We start from the raw sequence: 23,046 nt of genomic DNA on the forward strand, positions 1-23,046 counted from the left end.
TCCATCCGATTCCTAAGGATACTGCAGTTCCTTAAGACTCTTACCAGTTTCCTTCCGCTAGTTGTGCCATTTATTTATTTTTTATTCTTTGTGCTGCATGCCCTGCTGGAGAACCATGGAATGTTAATTGTCCTGTGCGGTCTCTTCCCCCTCCCCCCTTTTTTGTTTCTCTTCCCCCCTCCCCCTCCGCCCTCGTCTCTCTTCCTTTTGTATCTCACAGCAGTCTGAACAGTGTAAACAGTAGTGACTCACGGTCAAGCGGCTCACACTCTCACTCACCCAGTTCACACTATCGCTACCGCAGCTCCAACCTGCCCCAGCAAGCGCCGATGAGGCTGTCCAGCGTGTCCTCGCACGACTCCGGCTTCATGTCCCAGGACGCTTTCCAGTCCAAGTCGCCATCCCCCATGCCGCCAGAGGCCCTCAACCAGGTAGGCCTAGGGAGCAGCGGCTGCCCCCGCATGTAGCACCTTCCGTTTCTCCCCCAAGATCTCCAAGGGCTTCTGTGCTCATTGTGCTTTTCGTGGCTTCTGCTTCGGGTTATTTGGTTGTCTGCCTGCTGCATTACTCTACTGCAGGAGTGGGGAATATTTTCCAGCCCAAGGGCCGCTTTGCCTTCTGAGGGACTTAATGGGGGCCATGTGTCAGTGGTGGGTGGGGCCAGAGGCCAAAGCGGGTTGAGTATTGGATGTACCGTATTTTTCGCTCTATAAGACACACCAGACCACAAGATGCACCTAGTTTTTGGAGGAGAAAATTAAGAAAAAATATTCTGAATCCCAGAAGCCAGAACAGCAAGAGGGATCGCTGTGCAGCAAAAGCAGCGATCCTTCTTGCTGTTCTGGCTTCTGGGATAGCTGCGCAGTCTGCATTTGCTCCATAAGACGCACACACATTTCCCCTTACTTTTTAGGAGGGAAAAAGTGAGTCTTATAGAGCAAAAAATACGGTAATTTTTTCCATCGTATGCTAGTCAGACATGACTAAACAACAACAACAGATAGGTTACACGATTACAGACCTCTTCTCTTTCATCTATTCATGAAAAGCAAGAGGTCAAGGGTACCTTCTATCCAGGCACAAAACACACAAGGAGGGTGTGAAATAGGACCAGTGAAGGGGATGGTAAGGAGTGCGACCTGGATAGAGTCTAATGTGCTGGATAGAGAGTCCTGGGAGGTCACATTTGGCCCCCAGGCCTGAGATTCCCCACCCCTGCTTTTATGGGCAGACTACTGCTACTTTCTAATTCTCACCCATCGCAAATCGTGTCTTAAGCCTGGCTTGCAGTTGCCAAGAGGTAAACCCAGCAATTGCCTCCTGCCGCTGCAGCCAAAGGCTAAAATGCGGGGCCCTTTCACAGATTACAGGAAAGATGTTTGCATCTTCCCGTCTTGTCTTTCACATCGAGTTGATCACACGAGAAATGCACATGCGAGCTGTCAGGGTATGTTCTCCCTAGCGCTCCCTCTCAGCAGTCTCCTTCCAGCCTGATGCTCTCCATATATTTTGGGGCTACAAACAGGGTGGTGGTGCCGTATTTACAGGATATGAGAGCACTTCTGAGAGCAGATCTCATATGTTTAGGAAGTAGAATGTGGCGTTGCTGTAGATACCTGACAGAAACGGCTTGTTTTGAGACCACGACCACGCCTTGGGCTTGTCGTAAAATCTCTTGGTGCAAAGTTAGCAGGGATGGGAAACGGCTAGGCTGGAAGCCTTCTCCCTGAACAGCTGCCTTTGCGTGTGATGCTGGGATATTTAACAAAAGTGTTGCATTCAGACATGCAATTTTCCCTGCATGCCCAGTGAACCAAAATGCTTCAGGGAGCACTGTGCCACACACCCCTTGGAAAAGACTTGGAACTATTCCAACTAGGAGTTCTTTAGTTACAGGGTCCACAGGTCCACATTCGGCCCACATTAAAGAGCACTTCACATGCTGACGTGTTTAGTGTACACCTTAAGACAAGATCTAAAATGAATTAATGTGAATGCAAATCAGGTATGTTTGCAAACATCTGTACCGCACAGCAACACCTGTATCGCACAGGTACACTAATCAGTGATTAGCCAAAGCTGAGTCTGTTGCCAGCAGCGTAACTGGCATGGACTTTGCATAATGTGTGAAATGGCCCAGACCATCAGTTGTCCTACTGAGCAATGCATTTTTTCTTGTTTCTTTTGCAAGGTGGGTTCTGCATGGCATTAGCTTTTATGAAGAGATCCAGCACACAATTGGGTTTTGGTCCACCACAGTTGTAAGCAATCCAGGTTTTTGAGTCACTAAATTCTTGGAACTATGATGTGTTTTGGAGCTGGTCACAAGTTGGACCTCTCCGTGTGACCTTAGCTCCATGTGAATTTCTGAATGTAAAGAAACTGTTGCTCAGTGGGGAGAAATTGGCGTTCTTAATGTGCTAATGAATAGAGGAACCCCCCACTGCTGATTTAGAGAGACAGAGAGAGAGAGATGTCCATAGCATCATTTCAGCGTGAGGATAAAAGGGATCATTTTTATGCCCTGGATATTTCAGACTTGCTTAAATGTCCTGATACTCATGCAGGCAGAACCCAGAAAACCGTTTAATGTGTTGTGTGTTTTAACCAACTGACGGACTTTCATCTTGGAGTTTTTATTCGCAAGGCAGAGAAAATAACATTGCGCTGCCGTGTGTCATTGTTTGAAAGCAGAATGTTGATTGTAGCTATAAAGCCATAGATGAAAGTGGCTTTCTGCTTTCTCTGTTGATGCTTTTTATGTGTTTTTAGTGGCCCGTTTTGTGTGAGTTCCGTTCTCTGTTGCTGAGGGACAAAAGAACGCAATGGGCAGTTGCTGCAACTTCTTGTGCCATGGAATTGTAGGAGATAGGGTGAAAGGAGGCAATTTGGCCTGGTGCGTATCCAAATTACCCCATATCATAGTCAGTTGGGAGGCTTAACCTAGCAAGAAAGACAGAGGAGGGTTTTTTCCACAGGGAGAGTCAGAAATAGTCTTGCCTGTATATCTTATAAAAAGGTCAGTAAGGCTTGAGCCTTGGTGTGTAAAAGTTTTGCAGGCAGTGGGTTTAAGCCCTCATGTGCAAGCCTGTCGTATGAATTGCATCCCTTATAGTCACCTCCATGAGTAGGACTTGCTTTTGCAATCCTCCCACCCTTATTTTGTTACGTATGGGTTGGAGAAACAGGGCCTGCTTTGTGTAGGCCCTGGTTTATATGAAAGTTTCTTTCAGCTCTGCACGTGCAACCTATAAACAAGGGTGACTGATCTAGGTCTGTCCATTTCAAAAATCTAGCTTGTGTTCCAAAGTACAGTGGTACCTTGGGTTTGTAACTCGGGTTACAAACACCTTTGGGTTACAAACTCCGCTAACCCGGAAGTAGTACCTTGGGTTACAAGGTACCCAATCGCACAGCGGCAGCAGGAGGCCCCATTAGCTAAAGTAGTACCTCAGGTTAAGAACGGTTTCAGGTTAAGAACGGACCTCTGGAACGAATTAAGTTTGTAACCTGAGGTACCGCTGTAATTTGATTTAACCAAGAGCAGGTGTTGAGAACCTCCTTCTTATGAAATAGTGAGGTCTGTAATGGGAGGTGGGGGCGACGTCCCCCTGTAGAAGCTCAGATATTGTGCACCCGTACAAAGCAAAGAGTCTCCGTTCTGGGTGAAGAAACTTCAAATTCTGTGCTTGGAATAAGTAGAGCAGATTGCTGTATTTGCATATGCTTAATAGGGCTGTTGTCTTGATTCTTTGCTGACCTACACCTTCTATGGGGGTGCATGCCTTTTGCTCCTGTTGTATACATTTGAAGCCCGCTGCTATCTCATTGATGTGGGTCACTCTGTAGCAGGGCTGGGGGAGGGGGAACCTGTGGCCCTCTAGATGAGGTGGAGCCCCAGTTCCCATCAGCCAGTAGCCCAGGAATGATGGGAGCTGTAGTCCAGCAACATCTGGAGGGCCACAGGCTTCCCACTCTGCTCCTCAAAGGAGTTGGAAGGGAATCATCTAGTTCCAGCCCCCTGCAATGCAGACAAAGGATTGGACCTCACTTTATCAGCACCACACTATAGCCAACAGAGCTATCCAGGCCGAACTAAAAGCACTGGAATGTGTGGTTTGTAGGTTTGAGCTGAAGAGGAGAGAATCCCAGGGAAAGGTTGGATTTAGGTGATCTGGGATTCTCCCAGCCACTCTCTGTGGCACTACAGGAAGAGCGTCCATTTATTATTTCAGTGTTGAGATTCTCACAACTCTCCAGATGTCTCAACACCAATTTGGGGAGGATAGTACAGACATACGGACAGCACAGGGAGACTGAGGGCAGAAACCCTAGTAACAGTAATTTATTATTTGTACCCCGCCCATCTGGCTGGGTTTCCCCAGCCACTCTGGGCAGCTTCCAATAAAGATTAAAAATACATTAAAATGTCACACATTAAAAACTTCCCTGAAGAGGGCTGCCTTCAGATGTCTTCTAAAAGTCTGGTAGTTGTTTATCTCTTTGACATCTGATGGGAGGGAGTTCCACAGGGCAGGCGCCACTACCGAGAAGGCCCTCTGCCTGGTTCCCTGTAGCTTTGCTTCTCGCAATGAGGGAACCGCCAGAAGGCCCTCAGCACTGGACCTCAGCGTCCGGGCAGAAAGATGGGAGTGGAGACGCTCCTTCAGGTATACTGGGTCGAGGACTCTCTGTGAGTGGACTCTCTGACCACCAGCACCCCTCACTTAAGGCCGTATGGAAACATTGGGGTAGCTTTGAACAACTTCCCATGAAGGAATCCACATGGAAAATGTCTGTGTCTGCCTGGTAAATATGGATTTACTTTCTCAAGAAAGTTTTGTGCGCAGCAGCTGGTCTTCCGCTGCTGGCCCAGTTCTTGACAAATCTGTGTGGGGTTTCCAGATATAGGCTTTTCCCTAGGTACCCCTGCCTAGGTTTTCCCAACTACCAGCCTCCAAAGGCAAGGCACGGCCAGAGGGCCTTTGCGTTGTGGCGCTGCAGCTGTGGCTTCAGCGCTCCGCCGATCTGCTCCGAGGCGGTTCTGAAGGCACCATTTCATCAGCCCTTTCGATTGAAACTGAAATCTCAGCGGGGAGTTGGCACGTGGCGTCATAGATGTTTGCTTCTTTTTAGAAAGCAGCAAATGCTCTGCCATTTAGGACCCTGTTGCTTTTGTCCCTCTTGCAGCGTTGAAGGCTTCCGGCTACGTTCATAACGATCGAATTTTTGCTCTGATCTCCTAACACTCTGCTTCTCTCCTCCTCCTGTGAATGTATTCGTTCCTCTGTGCTTTGTTGGGTTTTTGTTCTCCTGTTGGCTTGTCTTTCCTCTCCTTTGCTGTTCCTTGCCGTGTCATGGTTGCCGCTATTTTTTTAACCCAGCAGAATTCGTCCAGCTCTGCCTCCTCGGAAGCCTCTGAAACCTGCCAGTCAGTCAGCGAGTGCAGCTCCCCCACGTCAGTCAGCTCAGGTTCTACCATGGGTGCTTGGGCCTCCACAGAGAAGGTGAAAAAGGCTTCGTCTCTAAGACATGTTCTTTGATCCTCCCCGGGCTCTGAGACACACAGGCCCCAAATAGTTCTCCTGAGTGCAAATGAGAGGATGAGAATGGAAACCCGTAGCAGGCATGTCCAAAGTCCATTTCGGGGGCCTAAACCTGTTTAATAGGGCCCCTGTGGCAGTTTCTTAGTTTATTTCCTGGGTTAAAATCCTAAAAAAAACCTTGACAACTTCAATCCTAAAAAAAGTCAACAACTTTGGTCAGCCCTCACTTCATCAAATCTGACGTTGGGTGTCAGGTGCTTTGAAGGCCCTAAAAAGTTTGGACACCACAGGGAACTCTTTGGACCTCCATATGTTGCTCTGAACTACATCGTTCATCACCCTTGGTCATTGGCCATGCTTGTGGGTGATGGGGAGTTGTAGCTTCGCAACATCTAGAGGGCTGAAAGTTCCCCGCACATGATCCAAATGAATGAGTTGAATGCAGGGAATAAAAGCAGCGGGAAAACCTGCCTCATGCTTCCAGCCGCACAGTTGCCACCTCTTTGGGTGCAGTAACTGGTTTTGTGATTCCCTGCCTGACATGTTCTGGAACTGGAGATTGTTTAGCAGTGATGGTAATGCAAGTTGGACCATTTGCCAGGCATTTTGCAGTGCAATCTGTGGCATGTCGTGGCTGTGTTTATAACCGTTAGCCCACGACAGAACCACATTGGTCAGTGCAATGGAATTGGCTTCTATTAAAGGCAAAGCCAAAATCTTCATGTGGTCTACTCAACACCTCCAATCATGCACAATCCCAGATTCTCTTTTAAAAATCAGATGCCCCCTGGCATGCATAAATCTTACTAGCATTTTCAAGTAAAATAACAATTTGGGGATAATTTTCGATCTCCACCAGAGTGAGTGATTTTAAATTGGGGTCCATTCTCATCTGGAAACGCCCCCCGATTCCTTCCATCCCCTTTCATTATGTTGTTCCTAGAACATGTCATTTTCTGAGGCTGAGCTGCTGCTGCTGCTGCTGCTGCTTCTCACTTGAATGCGCTGTGAAAATACTAACCCAGGAGGCGTATTAACAGCTTTGGAAAGATCGCACCCCATTGCTTTCAGAATCTGAACGAAACTTGCGATTGTCCCTCAAGGAACGAGAGCATCCAAACTCCGCATTGTGTTTATCCGGCATGCATAACACTGGCCAACGCTGGGAGGTTAACTTCCGGTCCCCCCAAAAAGGCTGCCTCTCTAACAGAGCACCCTAAAGCTGTTCAGCCCCTGAAAATGATGTTTTGGTTTTCGAACGGCGATGCATATTTGAGTAACATTAACAAAGCATGATCAAGCACTGTATGGGGTGTTGAGTTGCGAACAGTTCTCAAATCTCCATGGGGTATTTCCCCTTCACTCCCAGCAATGCATGCCTGATTCACCTTGTATTCCACCCCCCATATTTTGTCCTATTTATATTAATTTCTCTCCTCTTTTTTCCCCTTTTTGTTTTGTTTTGTTTCCAGTTGTCTAATGGGTATTATCACTGTAGTTTGTCCAGTGGCCCATCCTTAGCTTCCGTTGGTGCAGGCCCTCCCTCTCATTTCCCGCCTGTCTCCCACGCATGGACCCGGGCTTCCTCTTCCACCACCCTCCTTCCAGACTGCGCTCATTATTACACCATTGGGCCAGGCATGTTACCATCATCTAAGATCCCTAGCTGGAAGGTTTGTGTTTCTTTTTTGTTTTGTTTCTGTCACCCATTCTCCTTTCCATTTCCCACTCCCCAACTCTACTGCAAGTTGTTGCTTCTGGAATCTCATTTAATTCTCGGTCGATTTCTCTGCCCCACCCCAGCTCGTAATACTATTCCGAATTCTGTGATCTGACGAGGGAGTCTCCCTTAGCTCCTACTACCATAAATCAAGAACTTCAAAAGAAAGAAATCGGTATTATCTGAACAAGCAATTTCAACAGCTTTCCGAACTGTGCAGCAGCACACTGAGACTTTGGGATGGTTCTAGGTTAACCGTTGGTGCTCTCTGGATAACAGTTTGATAGGACCTAATTGAGGGTGTGCCTCTTGTTAATAAAGTTAAGAAGTAGGGAATCCTTTTCGTTTAACAGGCCCTGATCCTCATCAGGATTGGACTCAAGGGCCAAATTTGACAGGTGGCCAGGGTTGCCAACTTGTCAATCAACTGACCTCACAATGACATTGGGTGTCAGGTGCTTTGAAGGCCCAAAGTTGTGACTTCAAAGCACCTAATAAAGTACTGCTAAAACAAAAGGGGTTTTCCTCCTCTTAGCAGGGCTTTCCGTGCAAACCCCTTCCTTAGGAAGCTGACCCTGCAGGCCAGGATTGGCCCATAGACTGGAGGTTCCTTAACCCTATGTTAAAATTAACACTAAAGTTGCTCACGGTATCTTTTCCAGGGGAGATCCCTTGAACAGGGCCTTGCATTTCCTGTTGGCTCTCATTCACAGCTTCACCCCTGGAAAAACTTGCTGGGACAATCACTCCCTAGTGTAACTTACATTATTCTTTTTACCATGTGCACACACATGAAGTCTTCCTGCTTGAAGACTACATCAGTTACATTTGCCCAATGTACAGTTGGTGTCAAAGGAGTCAATTTACTAGGTTTCTAGATTGCTTTGAAAGGAGCACATTTGTTGGGAAGGAAGAAGGGAAGAAATGTATCTGCAGTGCCCCGGGCAACCCATTATTTGTCTGTCTGGCCTGAGAATCTGTTGGGAACGAGGGTGCAGATACGAGTCCTAGACACTTGCATGCTATTTTGGTTTTGAAAGGTGCCTACCTGTGTACTTTCTGAAATACACACCAGGAGTTGACCAAAGCAGGAGTGTTTCTGCTTATTTTAAAGGGGTACGTGGTGAATTAACACCCAGGTGCACCTTTCAGAAATGATGTGCTTTTGGATTTGGGTATCCTTACATGGGTTCAAAACATGGCATGAGAAACTGCCCTCATCTAAACGACGTAACAATGCACTGGGCTGAGTTTACATTTGAACTTAAAGTACTTTTGTCTTATTAAATGAATATTCACTGACAAAGTGATTTTTAAAAAGCCTTCATAGGAAGCGACACCCCTACCTACCTGCTAATATTTATTTACTTTGTGTGAATAAGTAGGAGCTCCATTCTATTTACAGAAGCAGGATATTTACTGGGTTGGAGAAAGGCTGGGGAGGTTCAGCTCTTGCTAATAGATCTCCAGACCTTTATAGAGAGAAATAGCCAGTTTTCTCTCCCTTACATCTTAAGGGAGCTTTGTCTCCAAACAAGATCTGGTTGCAAGGCTGATACCCATAGCAAGGACTCTTCCCTTTAGTGCACATCCTTGGCACTTTTCAGATGTTTAAAGTTCCTCACATATTTATCTCAGTAATGCTTACAACTGCCTTGCCAGGGACATTTGTATTACAACACACACACACCCTTACTACAAATTAGGGGCAAGGAGGTTTGATCTTGCCCTTAACAAATAAGCCTGAACATTATCTATTTATGGGGAAATTGTGATGGTTTGTTACCTGGGGTAGCTTTTGAAGTTACCTATTTGTGGGGAGGGGGACAGGAAGCACAGATGTTTCATTCTTCCAGTTCTCTGCAGCATTTTTAATGTCTGTTGCCTCTCCGTTGAACAGCTGTGCATTGCTATCCTGTCCCCCAAACCCTCCCACCCATTGGCCCAATCACATTAAAATGACGCCATGTTTCTGGCACTGCATTTTTATCAGCGTGGCTGTAAAACAGTTTTTTAAAAAAACCCCAATTATTTCCTCCTTCAGCCATTTGGAAAGGGCCTTTTTGTGTTGGCAGCTTATTCCTCAAAATGGAGATTTCCCCAGCTTATATATTAAAATAGCCTTAGGAAAACCAAGATTTTATGAAATCCTAGCAATTGGAGCCAACAAAGTTGACTTCCTTTTGCTGCATTTCCTCCCCTGTATGCTCTAGAGGGTTGGGAGAAACCCCAGAACAGATCAAGGGGGTTTTTTTTGGGGGGGGGGAGAGGGACTCTCATCCTCAGCTTCCTAAGCCATCACTTAGGAAGCTGAGATCATTACACCAGTCACTGACTCGCTGCTGTGCTGTTGCTCCTGCAATGGAGTCAACCTGGCCTGTGCCTTGCTTTGAAGGCAAAGCTGTACATGAGTTCAGAAAAACAACATCTTAAGACTGGTGACTTTCCTTTAATAAAAAGCAGAGAGCCCAGCATGTATCTTTGCAGAGAATATGCAATCTGCGTAAACTTTTGACTAATGGGATTTTTTCTCTAGGATTGGGCTAAGCCAGGTCCTTATGACCAGCCCTTGGTAAATACTTTGCAACGCCGGAAGGAAAAACGAGAAGGAGACCCCGCCGGGGGAGCACAGAGTGGACCAGCTCTGGCCACCGAGGAAGCTCAGAGACCTCGGAGCATGACTGTGTCGGCTACCCCAAGGGTGAGACTCTGTTCTTCTTTGTTGTGTCCCCAGTAGACCTGTTCATCCAGTACCAAATGGGCCCAACTGAGCCCCAATGGTCTTCTGAGTTGCACAGACATTTGCTGTTTATCATAGAATCGTAGAGTTGGAAGGGTCCCAAAGGTCATCCACTCCAGCCCTCTGCAATGTTGGAATCTTGGCTAAAGCATCCGTGACAGATGGCCATCCAACCTCTGCTTAAAACAATGAAGGAAGGAGCCCACATCCTTCTGAGAGAGCCCGCTCCACTGTCGGACAGCTCTTACTGTTGCGCTTACTTGCAGAGCTTGAACACTTACCGTATTTTTCACCCCATAAGATGCACCTGACCATAACACGCACCTAGTTTTTAGAGCAGGAAAACAAGAAGAAAAATATTCTGAACGAAACAGTGGATGGATGATTTTTGTGGTTCATGCTGTGGCCACAGACATGTGATCTGATGGTGAGTTTGGGGTAGCCCAATGCAAAAATCCATGTGGATCCATGCTTTGTAACCACATTTTTGCACCATTGCAGCCCCAGGAAACAGTGGGTGCATGATTTATTTGATGCAGGACGAAAAAAGTGTGTGTTATGGAGCGAAAAATGCGGTACTTTGTGACGTTTTGGTTGGTCTAATCATCTAACGGGAATAATTTTGTAATAATCTGCTTTGTGCGGAAGGGGTCGTCACAGCAAGAGGCCCTGGGGGATCATCCTAGCTATCCCTGTTCCGCAATCCTAACAAGAGGCCTCTGTTGTCTTTTTAGCAAGGAGAGGAGATGGAGGCCTGCGAAGAGCTGGCTCTGGCTCTGACTCGAGGGCTGCAGCTGGACACCCAGAGGAGCAGCCGGGATTCCCTGCAGTGTTCCAGCGGCTACAGCACCCAAACAACCACACCTTGCTGCTCAGAGGACACCATCCCCTCGCAAGGTAAGCAATGTGCGTGTCCATTTTTTGCTTCTTTGGAACGGCCAAGCCAAGAAAGTTGGTTCACCTCTCAAGCCTTCTGCATGCTGCAGACTTTGTGCATTTTACAAAGGCTCATCATGCGTTGAAGAGATGGTAGTAAGGAGAGCTGAAAATAATGTTGTTATTTCACATCTGACAACCAATATGTCTCTTTGGTTTCAGATAAGACATGGGTAGAAGAGTCTAAAAGCCCAGGACACGAAATTTCATATCTCTCTAGCAGCTATAGTGGCTCATTTGCCAGGAGTAGTGTATTTAGCATTATCTCTGGAAAAGTTACATATACAGTTGGTACCTTGGTTCTCAAATGGCTTGGCTCCCGAACGCCACAAACCCAGAATTATGTGTTCCGGTTTGTGAACGTTTTTTGGAAGCTGAACTTCCGACGCAGCTTACACTTGACTGCAGGAAGCTACTGCAGCCAATCAGAAGCTGCGCCTTGGTTTCCAAACGGTTCCCAGAGTCGAACGGACTCCTGGAATGGATTAAGTTTGACAACCAAGGTACCGCTGTACAGTGGTACCTCGGGTTAAGAACTTAATTCGTTCTGGAGGTCTGTTCTTAACCTGAAACTGATCTTAACCTGAGGTAACACTTTAGCTAATGGGGCCTCCTGCTGCCGCTGGAGCATGATTTCTGTTCTCATCCTGAAGCAAAGTTCTTAACCCGAGGTACCACTGTACTCAATTCTGAGCAGACTAAGCCTCCTGTGTAAATTTTGCTCATCCTGCTGCAGTTAGCGGCAGTGAAATAAAAGCTCGCAGCAGTTGAAGAGTCGTAGTTTCCTGACTTTCCTTTTTCCACCCCCAGTTTCGGACTACGACTATTTCTCCGTCAGCGGGGACCAAGAGCCGGAGCAGCAGGAATTCGACAAGTCTTCGACTATTCCGAGAAACAGCGACATCAGCCAGTCGTACCGCCGCATGTTTCACGCCAAGCGCCCTGCGTCCACCGCAGGCCTCCCCACCACCCTTGGGCCTGTGCTGGTGACTCCCGGTGTGGCGACCATCCGGCGGACCCCTTCCACCAAACCGACGGTCCGGCGTGGGACCATAGGGGCAGGGCCGATACCCATTAAGACGCCCGTGATTCCGGTCAAGACGCCAACCGTCCCAGACATGCCGGGGGGGCTGCCGAGTGTGCCAAGCGGGGCTGAAGAAAGCCCCGAGCAAAGCCCAGAGGCTGGAGGCGGCAACCCGGTTGGAGCCGGTGGAGCCTTGCCGTGGAGCGGTCAGGCACCCGCCAACCCTCCCGCTGTGAGCCAGAAGCCGAGTGCCGGAGAGGAGCAGAGACAGGCAGCCGGGGAAAGGGAAGGAGAGCCCGGAGAAAGGGAGAGCCCCAACATGACTGCTCCCCCATGCCAGCCGGTGCCTCAGTCGGGGGACCAGAATCTGGGAGAGGCCCTGCAAGGCGAAGACATGCTCAATGCCATTCGCCGGGGCGTGAAGCTGAAGAAGACCACCACAAATGACCGCTCAGCGCCCCGCATTTCCTAGACGCTGGACCACTGCCAGTTGACCAGCTTAACAGAGACTACCTGATGAAACCGTCTGTCTGTCCATTCCACTGTACAATCAGAATTTGCAGGATGCTCATTAACAAAGCAGCTGGAAACGTTCTTTAAAATGGAGTGCAGTGGGGGTGGGAGGAGGGAGGGGACCTGCAAACTAAATCGCTTAAGGCACAGCCTCTTTCTGATATTATTTTTTTTTTTTTGTAAATACTGCTGATTATTATTTTTTTCCTGCACATTTTTAACCTGAGTTTCCCTTTTGATTTTTCCACCCTGAAGGTGCCAAATCCTGTGTAACTTTTTTATAAACACTTTGTACAAAACAAAAGGAAAAAAAAGTTTTACATGCGTACGAAGAATATCAAGTAGCTTAAACTTCGGCAAAGAGAGAGGAGTAGTAATGCATTCTCGCTCTCCCCAGGAATTTTTTTTTTATTTTTTATTTGCAAAGCACCTTGTCATAAGAAGGATGCGAAAACCAGCTTTTGTTTTTTAACGTACGAAGGACGTGGCAAGAAAAAGGTCCTCGCTGAAGTACAGTGACTTTTTTTTATGTTTGAAAGGCAGGAAACAGCAGCTGATTGATTAAAGCAATATATAGTGGAAGAGAGGGGGGGGGAGCCTGTAATTGGTTAGTATTTAGGGGATAGGAAAAGGGGAGGGACTTTACTGTTGCACAAAAGTAGCTTAGCGGTAGCTTCAAGATACATGCGTCCGAATAAGCCATATTGGATTGCAGTGTTTGTTTATGTAGGAAGTATATGGGCGCTTTACACTAGGAACACCTCCTGTGTTTAGCCTCTCCCATTAAAATTTGTCAAGGCTCCATAAGATCTCCTGCCTAAGAAGAGCCTCTGTGGACTGTTCCTTTTATTAATAATAATTTGTATTATTCCACCCCACCCTTGTCTTCAGGACTGCACAAGCAACAACTTTTGTCAAGTCATGCCATCTTAAGCCAGGTTAGACTTAAGAACTTGTATTTGTTTTCTCCCTTCACGTTGTCTCGGTTTTTTTCTTTTTCTTTTGTTAGGGGACAGTAACGAAGAAGTGGAGAGAAAGAAATGCGTAGACTTGAAAAGGGTTGTGGTGGGGAGATTTACCAGGGAGTTCTTAGTTAAAAACTTCTCATTAAACTGGCTATGCTCAGCAGGCTGGGCAGCTTAACAAACAAACAGCAAACACCCCACAAGTTTTGAGGAAACAACTTGATCTGATGGGGAACCAGCTGAGAATTCGGATGAAATGAGAAACGTTTATCGTAAGGGGCCTGTTTTTCCTTAAGTGACATTTTGGGTTGGCTTTTTTCATAAATGCTAAAAGCTTTGGGGGAATGCGGGAGGGAACGGGCACACAGCTTTGCTTTTTTTATTTATTACAGGGGTTACAGGGGGTTGACCTTTTTTTTTTAAGAGACTTCTTAGCAACGAATTTTAGGAAAGCTGTTAATAAATTTATAGGTGGGGGTTTTTTTCCTTCTCTTTTCTTAACATGAAAATTGCTGTGATTATAATCCATTTCATGGGGTCGGTAGAAAACGTGCATCACTCGTGCACCACGGGTGTGCTGCAGTTTTGTGGGTTGTGTCTTTTTCTTTTAAAGCATTCTGCAGTCTAAACGAATACCGTCTGCCTTATCTCTATATGGGCAACGCAAGCGGAATTAACGGATCAACAGACCTGCGTGTTGGTGGTTGCAGAGAAGTAGCCCCTACAGCGGGAGGAGCTCATTTGGGCGTATGCTCACACATCTCCTCCTCCACGGACATTCTTGAGACTCCTATTGGCTGCCATCTTGCCTACATAACCTCTTATGCTTTAAATACATAACTGCATTGGATGTGAGACGTATTGTAAAACTGTTATAGTCACTGTGTTCTATATACATTTACACTGCTGTGGTTGCTTAACACTTTTTTAAGTTATGGCTTCAGAAGCAAAAACAAAAACACAAGACAAAAAAAGCATGATCTTTAACTGATAAAGCTTCTCCTTTGATGAAAAACAAGCTCCTTATTACTTCGAAACATACATTAAAACAAGTAGTGCCTCTGGTATAATTAAGCCCACCCAATCTTGATGAAATAGCGGATGTGTTCTGCAAATGATGCTTCAATATCTTTTCCCCATCACTAAGGTGGGGCGGGGAAAACAGTAATTGGACTAAAATGGATGCAGGGGGTCACGATCATCTCCTGGCAAGCTTCATGTTGAAATCAGCTGGCATTTCACAAGGGCTCAGCAGTAATTATACAAATTCCCGTTAGTTTTTGTGGGGCTTGGGCAAAAGAAATTCCTGATGGATTGGATCCAAAAGGTATGCATACAAAACATTTTTTTTTAAACCCAGCTGTACTCAAGAAGTGCAGCTCCTCTTTAGTTCTTTAAACACTAGGATTTACTCTTGGTTTAAAATTTTATTATCAAAACTGTTGCCAAAATTCAATGTTTAGGGTGTAACAAACCACTTTGAATCATTCTGTTGGGTTTAATTTTTTTTTTGGTGTGTGTTCCTTGCCTATTGTAAAAGCAGTGTCACCGTTTTTTAAAGGAAAAGATGTTTCTAATGGTAAGTTATTGTGGTTTAGTTGCTAGTTTGTACTGAGAGTTGACCTCTCCCCTCATGCATTTTTGTTCTGAATTGCTATAAATAAAAAATTGCTGTTAACTGTGTTACCCTTCTACATTGTAATGATTGCTTCAGCCTATATTATAAATAAAGACCTGCTAATAAACCTCCTCATATTTTAGTTGCCTAATCTTACTCCATGACCCCCATTTCAAGAAAAGGCTTTGCCACTATGCCTTTTTAAACACCAGCGTATTATATAGCAAAGTATGAACTGGGCGTTAACCACAAAACTGACACACAGAAAAAAGGAACATTTCATAAGAAGTGTGTTTGAATATTCCATATACCTTCCAGTGTAGTGTATTCACCTGACATTGTAGCCTTCCATTTGCAGCCACAAGAATAAAATTCTATGTCTTTTCCCCCTGCCTTCCCATCAAAGCATGCCCAAGGCAGCTAACAAAACAGCGCGATCCACATTTTGTTGACGTCCCAGTACAAAGTGGATGGTATAACATAGCTGCATCTCACTGTACTTGGTTGTAAAGAGGGTCCAATTGCACAGCTTGATGATTGAAGAAAATATGGGCTGTAGCAGTACAATAACTTAGGCTTGCACATCAAGATCCTCTTTCACCCCTAGCCTACCTTCCCCACCTGATTGTAGGAAATCATTGTGCTAATAGGATGACTTTGTTGGATACAACCCTATTACAATAAGCTTATCTTCATCAACAAGGGCATGATACGTTGAATGCTTTGTCCTCATAGGTTTAGTGTGAAATGGCTACTGAATTATGTAAAAACAGTGTGAATTCTGGAGGTGACCTGAGCATGGTATGTAGAGGCTGTTTGCTCTGGAACAAGGATGGGGAAACTCCAGATGTTGTGGTCCTACAGCTTCCATTATCATTTGCCATAGCAGCTGAGGCTGATGGCTGCCGCAACATCCTCTGTAAAGACAAAAGGTTCACCACCCCTCATTTAGAGCAATAATAATCTTGAGTGGCAGTCCATGGCCCAGGTCTGTTGCGTTTCATATCCACACTGCTGCTCCCATAAGGCAATTCCTAACCTATACAGAGAACCAGACTGCTTAAGAAGGGCAGAGTGCCAACACACTCATAGTTCCCCACCAATATCTGAAGGATAAGGACTCCCAATAATACATAACTGGGCAATGGGGCAGCTGTTTTAAACAGGGTGTCCCTACTTTGGGAGAAACTGTTTTGTGCGTTGGGTTGTCGTGCCAACTATGCGATTCAAACTCGCCCAAGCGTTAATCTGCTCAACTTCTGGAAGCAGCATAAGAGGAAGACATTAGAAACAGTTCCAGGTAGGGAGTTCCATAATTAAAGAGCTACTCTTCTCCCTGCATATACGGATACTAAAACAACATACAGTGGTACCTCGGGTTAAATACTTAATTCGTTCCAGAGGCCCGTTCTTAACCTGAAACTGTTCTTAACCTGAAGCACCACTTTAGCTAATGGGGCCTCCTGCTGCCTCCTTGCGATTTCTGTTCTCATCCGGAAGCAAAGTTCTTAACCTGAGGTACTATTTCTGGGTTACCGGAGTCTGTAACCTGAGGTACCTCTGTACTGAGGAAGATGAGGTGCCACCATAGTCCACACTTGAATGTTCACACGAACGCCACTGATTGACACTGAACTTTATTTTATTCGGTACATGTACCACAGTAATGCATGCAGACATTCTTTTTACTGGTAGGGCTTCATCTCCTCTTGGAGAAGTGTTTTTGTACATGGAAAGTTGATCTTTTTATGCTGGACGCTCCCGTGGCCTAGTGACATACTGCCACCACAGGGGAGGCAGGTGTCCCTCCTTCCGTGCTGGAGGCAGGGCTTCCGTCTTGGGCCCATCTGCTGGGGTTTCTTCCTGAAGCTGCTGAACCTAGAGAGTGAAACCAAGTCAGTAGCTACCAAGAGTGCATCTCCAAGCGTTTGTTTATAGAGTTGCCCGCTTCAAGCTTGGTGCCCATACATTTCCACAGGAGACTATAGCAATGCATGCTTGTGTCCTGTTGGACTGAACATGAATCGGAAAGTTTCCCATGCCAAGATACGATGGAAGTACTAACTGGTATCCTGACCGGGGAGAGAAGAAGCTATCCAGATTAGCCACTTAGTTTGGGGTGGGCAACGTGCCACTGAAATGCAGTGCTGTGCATTTGCAAAGTGAGAATGGGCTTTCAAAGATGATGATGATGAGGTATCTAGGCCTCATGGTAATGATGACGTTTGAAGATAGGTTGTTAGGAAACAAGCAGAATGTCTAAATATCTGCGACTGCCATTTCTTTTGTCTTTCAACACACAGAAATCTACACTGCAGTACAGGTAGTAGAGAAGAAGCAAGACCAACCTCTTTCTCCCAGCTTTCCATCCTCAGCTTCTTCCACTGTTCTCTCTTGGCAAAGTAGTCCGGATACATTGCCTTCTCTGAAGGATGCCATAAATCTAGGAACCATTCGGGTGCCTGTCAGATTGGAAACCAGACCATAACTTAAACACTGCAATAACAACGTAGGCAAAGATTGCTTGTCTCTTTGAAGGCACAATGTTTTTCCTGTAACGCTTCAATGTGTTCCTTTGTTTAAGAGGCTAGTTTAATAAAGACCCAGTAGACTAGTTTAATAAAGACCTAGCAATTTTTAGGCTTGAATTGCTGCAATGTGCAGTTTAAACCAAATTGAGAAGAAAGAATTACAAGGTGTGCACCCCGTTGTGGGGCTTCCTTTCTATGAGTCCACTTGTGCCACACAACTACTCTTCAGTCAGAAGATCCTACAATAAAATACTGGACTATAGTCAGGAGAGCCAATAGAATAAGTACCATCCATCCACCTTCCAAAAGACTCCCAATGATCCTAAATGAAGAGGAAAGAGGCCATAGCTTGCCAGAGCTCAGTGCAAGAGCTTGCTTTGTACGCAAAAGGTCCCTGTTCAGTCCCCACCATCTCCATGTTACAGCAGCATGGCTGGTAAGGCACAGGACAGGTCTACACCTGACTACAAGACAGCTTCACATACCCAATGAAAAATATTATACATTTCCTCATGGCCTCCTATGGCAGCATACTGAGCAGCTACTAGAAAAGACATTTCACCATCCAACTCATTTGGCAGAGGTATGGGCAGAACTACCTCACTTTCCAAATGAATGGTTGGTTGCCAGGGGCCATTTGGGCATGCACTACCTTCCTGATATGTAGGGTTCCAGTGACCTGCAAATCACTCCCGCCTGTTAAAATGATGGATCTTCTGGATAATGATTCTTCTGCTGCTTCTGAAGCAGATAATGTGAGCTATTTAAAGGATGCACATCTAATCCTCCAACTTGTACTCCTCTTCAGCATGGATGAGAGTGACAGTAGGATCAATGCAGCACATATTTGTATAATGGCAGAAGCAGCGCTGCTCAATGCATCCATCTTCTTGCTTTTAGGAGGCACACAGGTTCCCCCTTTTGATAATACTTTATTGGAAGACAACGTCTGTGTTCTAGCAAAAATTTGGTCTCTCTACCTCTCCATGACTCTTCTTTATGCCCAAGACCTAATACTTTTCTCACTTACATTTTCCCATGTCTGAAATATACCCTTTGAACTTAACCATTTCATTTTCTTTGGGAAAAGAAAACACATCAGCCCTTTTTTTCCTCCTTCTGACTGCTCAAAGGGTTGCCCCACCCCCCAATTTAGCATACTTCTTGTACTAATCAATACTCTCTGTTGAAGCTATGATAACTATCCCATCATGTGCACAGTGCTGTTTGCAATGGATTACGGAGGTTAGTCGCAAGTTGCCTTGTAATGTACTGACCTTGTAGCACTCGTATCTCTCATAAGATGTGCCTCCTGGAGCATCAGGAAAGATGTAAGGTTCAGAGTGTTTATTTTCCCAAAATTCTTGTTCACCAGCCAGCAACAACTTGGATGCTTTCACCATATCTTTTTCATCCTTATGTTCATCAAACCGTGCTCTCAGCAGGCAGGCGAAGAATCGATACCTGTCCCTGAGAATGCAAGGAAAAAGAAAAAGATAACCATCGTGAAATTACAGGTCCCCGATACAGGCCAATGAAGATATAATGCTGCCTGATCTCCCAATCACAGTTACTAGAGAGGGCTCCTCTGCGCCTTTCCCCTTCTCAAACACAAATCCCTTTCCCCTTTTTAGAGCTAACCATGGTTATTATTTTTTTTATGAACCATTTTTTTAAAAATCCAGTCTGCATTTCGGTCATTTTATGACGCTGTTTTAACAATAGCTTTCTCTGCTGATGTCAGTTTTATTATTTTAGCACCATTTTAACAACTGTTATTTGTAGTGCATTTTATAATGTAAACTGCAAAGGTGTGTAACTATTGTAGTGACTGAAGTAGCCATGTTTGTACCTTTCTGCAGTTGCTGAGAGTCAACACACTGTCAGATAGCTACACACAGATTACTCCATGGATAAAATGTCATGGGGCACCATGTTCATAGGACACCCTGTAAAATCCACAACCACTTACCCAATTTTCCTAATGCACTAGATAAGAATTCTACTTAAGACTGTTATAATAGAACCATTTCTATGGAATGGCCACTAGAGGGATCTAGTGTGTAGATAATGTTTCACAAAATTAGAATTTTAGGCATAAAGCCCTAAACATTATCTAAGATTCTAACTAGTTGATTAACTATTTGGTTGTTATTTTGGCTCTTAAATACAGCTGTGCATGGCTGTGAGGGGATTTATAGCCATGGATCACATTTTAAGCACAAATGAGAGTGCTAGACGCTCCTGAAGACCTAAATATTCCCTGTATAGAAGGGAATTTAGCCCCATATTATTCTGGTTGCCCCCTTTGGCAGCTTTTTTAGCTCTAGAATATCGATTTTGAGATACAGAGAGCAAAACTGTATACAAGTGTGTTCACACCATAGATTTGAATGACAGCTTTGGCAGATTTATTTTTAATCCCTTTCCTAACAATCCCTAGAATACAACTGGTCCTTTTTTACAAAGGTGCCGCACAGTGGATTGACATTTTCACTGAGCTACACAACACTACCCCAATATCTAATTTCCTCGTTTGTCTACATGTGAAGATACGATTGATTTGTCCCCATGTATATCACTTGAAACTTACTTTCAACCTCATCTGTCATTTTGTTGCCCATTCACCCCGTCTGGAGCGATTCTTTTGCAGCTCTTTCCAGTCTGCTTTATTTTTCAACATCTTGAATAATACGGTATCATCTGCAACCTGGTCACCTCACTGCTCAGCCCTTTACTTTAAAAACATAGGTGCTCCTGAGGAATAGGGTGGTCAGGAAGCACAGCATGGGGTAAACAATAATTAACACGGGAGCAAAGACCATCTGAAGCGACAACAAGACCCGTGAGCTCATCTTAATCCTTGTTAAAATGATTTCAGGGAAATGCTGAAACGTCACCTGATCCCCTCAGCCCACCCACCAGCAAACATCAACAAATAGCAAAAAAATCACAAAATGGGTGAGGAGAAAAGAAAGAGAAGGGGTGGGGGAATATTAGTACCAGAAATATTAAAAGGTAAAATTTTGCCATGTCAGAAACCTTGACATACAAGGGATGTTGACAAATGCATCATGTTTCTATGTGAAACACAATACAGTGGTGCCTCGCAAGACGAAATTAATCTGTTCCACGAGTCTCTTCGTCTTGCGGTTTTTTCGTCTTGCGAAGCACGGCTATTAGCGGCTTAGCAGCTATTAACGGCTTAGCGGCTTTAAGAAAAAGGAAACAAACTCGCAAGACATTTCGTCTTGCGAAGCAAGCCCATAGGGAAATTTGTCTTGCGGAATGACTCAAAAAACGGAAAACCCTTTCGTCTAGCGAGTTTTTCGTCTTGCGAGGCATTCGTCTTGCGGGGCACCACTGTAGTAAAAAGTGTAATTAGAACGTTAGAGCATTGGACTACAGCTAGTCAGCTCCAGGGTCAAAATCCTATTAGCTATGAAACTCACAGTGATCTTGGGCCAATCACCATCTCAGAGCCTACCTTTCCTAACACGATCTACAGAAGGGTTGATTAGGAATGTCTAGAAATTGTTCAGTTTGGTTGTGTATTATTTCATGTTTTATTTATTGCTTAGAATCACTTTTGTATGTTGTAGTTATGCACTTTTTCATGTTATAAGCCACCTCCGGCATGGTTTGAACTGTGGAAAGGCAGCATACAAATAAAAGTATGTACGTATTAATTTATGTATGTATGTATGTATGTATAAATTAATACTATTAAGTCTTACCATGCTCTTTTTTGGAACAATGAAGCTCCCTTTTTACTTTTGGTCCTGCTATTACAGTACAGTGGTTCGCAGTACCACCCTGGTGTGGCAGCAAGATTCAAGGACAATCAATATTATTCACGTTCTTATGTAGGTGCATTATTTTATACTTTCTGGATGTCCTATTATAAATCAAGCATGGCTAGGAGTGGTTTCTTTTTGTTTCCCTTTTTAAACAAATAAAATTTATTAAGGTTTATAGGGAAAAAATACAAAACTTGAAATATTTTTCCTTTTTTACCAAACCAAGACTTTCATACAGATACAATAATAAAACAGAAAGGTTGGACTAGATGACCATTGGGTCCCCTTCCAACTCTAAGATTCTATGAAAAATTTAAAAATCGGAGAGTAAAGAACTTCCAATTCTTCATCCGTCCGCTATATAAAACCAATATTCAGTTTTCCAAGGCATTACTCATGAATTAAAAATCTGGTGTGGTGCGGGGAAATTTTTATTCTGAAAGAATGGTCCTGAGAAAAAAGTTTGAGGACCACAGTCAGTGGGTCTGCTTAGTTTTAGATCACTGTTCACTACATCTGTTTGCGGACCACTTCAGCAGCCGTTGGAAGTCATAAAACAAAGCTTTACGGCTTGTTTTCACCAGATAAGAATCTGACCCATTGCTTCTTTCAGAGACTTGCATAGCCCACAAAAACTTTCAGAGACCTATAAGACTTATGTTTATTTGGTTCTATGTTTTCAAGAGAATCCATCTTTTGGTTCTATGTTTTCAAGAGAATCCATATTTTGTGACTTATAGAGATTTAGAAGATTTCTGTTTATTTGGTTTTGCAGAGAGTGCATATTTCATATATTTCGTATTGTTCTATAAAGATTATATAGAGTTTATATTGACATCTCATTGTTGCACTTGGTCATCGTGTTGCCTTTGGATATTACTAGTTTTTGATTAAGCAGACCAGACTTATTATGTTTTTTCCCCTTTCCCTCCCTTTTTTTGGTTCCACGGGGCTCCCTTTTCCCCTTCTGGCCCTGCCTCGCAGGGTTGTTGTTGTCCTGGCGAAATGGGAGGGCCGTGAGGAAGAGACACAGAAGCAACCACGAGAGAAGCTGCCCGGCCCCCCGAGAGGAAAGACAGGAAAGAGGCGGAATAAACGAAGGAGGTCTGAGCGAGGCCCTGTCACGAAGAAGGACAGAGGCCCTCCTTCTCCCTCGGACCCCGGCAGATAACGGGAGAGGGCGGCCAAAGATAGGGGAGGGTCCCGAAAAGAGGGTCCCGGGGAGCAGCCCCCCCCCCGTCTCTCACCGGAAGATGCACCAGGACTCGAGGTGCCGCAGCGCCCGCTTGTAGAGACGCAGCACTTTCTGCTGGTGGGTCAGGTACGCCGCCATCTTGGCTGGGCCGCAAGCTTCTTCACCTTGCCAAGGAGGGCTCGCCGCAAGGGATCATGGGAGGGTGACGTCAGAGGACGCGGCCTATCCGGGCCGCTGTAGTAATACGGAGGGAGGGGGAATATAGAGATAGGAAAGAAGAATGTAGAGATAGGGAGGGGAAAGGGTAGAGTGGGGCGAAGACGCAGATAGAGAGAAGGAATTTAGAAAAACGCACAGGTTAATTGGCAAAAAGCAGATAAGAGATACGGAGGCGCAGGTTACAGCAACAGCCAAGGCGACATTTTTCCACCTTCGCCGCATCAAGCAGTTGGTCCCTT

General features: G+C 45.1%; 2 protein-coding genes across 13 annotated transcripts in view; one reads left to right on the forward strand and one right to left on the reverse strand.

The window, feature by feature from the left end:
- Positions 1–15,197, forward strand: part of MTSS1 (MTSS I-BAR domain containing 1) — a 157,903-nt gene extending 142,706 nt beyond the window's left edge. The window contains exons 10-15 of one of the 11 annotated variants that reach the window (XM_053395337.1): positions 221–431; positions 5,385–5,507; positions 7,019–7,219; positions 9,803–9,967; positions 10,741–10,912; positions 11,753–15,197. In XM_053395337.1, coding sequence (XP_053251312.1) covers positions 221–431; positions 5,385–5,507; positions 7,019–7,219; positions 9,803–9,967; positions 10,741–10,912; positions 11,753–12,438 — 1,558 coding nt within the window. In that variant the 3' untranslated portion in view covers positions 12,439–15,197. The remainder of the gene's footprint in view (positions 1–220; positions 432–5,384; positions 5,508–7,018; positions 7,220–9,802; positions 9,968–10,740; positions 10,913–11,752) is intronic. The other 10 variants (XM_053395338.1, XM_053395339.1, XM_053395340.1 and 7 more) reach the window with 10 other exon arrangements.
- A 1,486-nt stretch (positions 15,198–16,683) lies between these two features.
- NDUFB9 (NADH:ubiquinone oxidoreductase subunit B9) lies at positions 16,684–22,773 on the reverse strand. Of its 2 annotated transcripts, XM_053395368.1 has the most exons (5): positions 22,641–22,737; positions 20,187–20,350; positions 18,871–19,063; positions 17,411–17,524; positions 16,684–16,940 (listed from the first exon to the last, which is right to left on the reverse strand). In XM_053395368.1, exons 3-5 carry the CDS (start codon positions 18,994–18,996, stop codon positions 16,809–16,811), a joined length of 372 nt encoding a protein of 123 aa, XP_053251343.1. In that variant the 5' UTR covers positions 18,997–19,063; positions 20,187–20,350; positions 22,641–22,737; the 3' UTR covers positions 16,684–16,808. The 2 variants fall into 2 exon arrangements, with proteins under 2 accessions (XP_053251343.1, XP_053251342.1); XM_053395367.1 differs by lacking the exon at positions 20,187–20,350 and having other exon boundaries at positions 22,641–22,773.
- Positions 22,774–23,046: the final 273 nt, after the last annotated feature.

Source organism: Podarcis raffonei, chromosome 7 (assembly GCF_027172205.1).
Source record: "Podarcis raffonei isolate rPodRaf1 chromosome 7, rPodRaf1.pri, whole genome shotgun sequence".
NCBI classification, from domain to species: domain Eukaryota; kingdom Metazoa; phylum Chordata; class Lepidosauria; order Squamata; family Lacertidae; genus Podarcis; species Podarcis raffonei.

Bases quoted from the DNA above. Each gene is read 5' to 3' on its own strand.
- NDUFB9 (XM_053395367.1), bottom strand. From the start codon at position 22,726: ATGGCGGCGTACCTGACCCACCAGCAGAAAGTGCTGCGTCTCTACAAG. The intron at 19,064-22,640 runs GTGAGAGACGGG...TTGCATTCTCAG, and splicing joins GAGTCCTGGTGCATCTTCCG to GGACAGGTATCGATTCTTCG. The intron at 17,525-18,870 runs GTCAGTACATTA...CCAATCTGACAG, and splicing joins AGAGATACGAGTGCTACAAG to GCACCCGAATGGTTCCTAGA.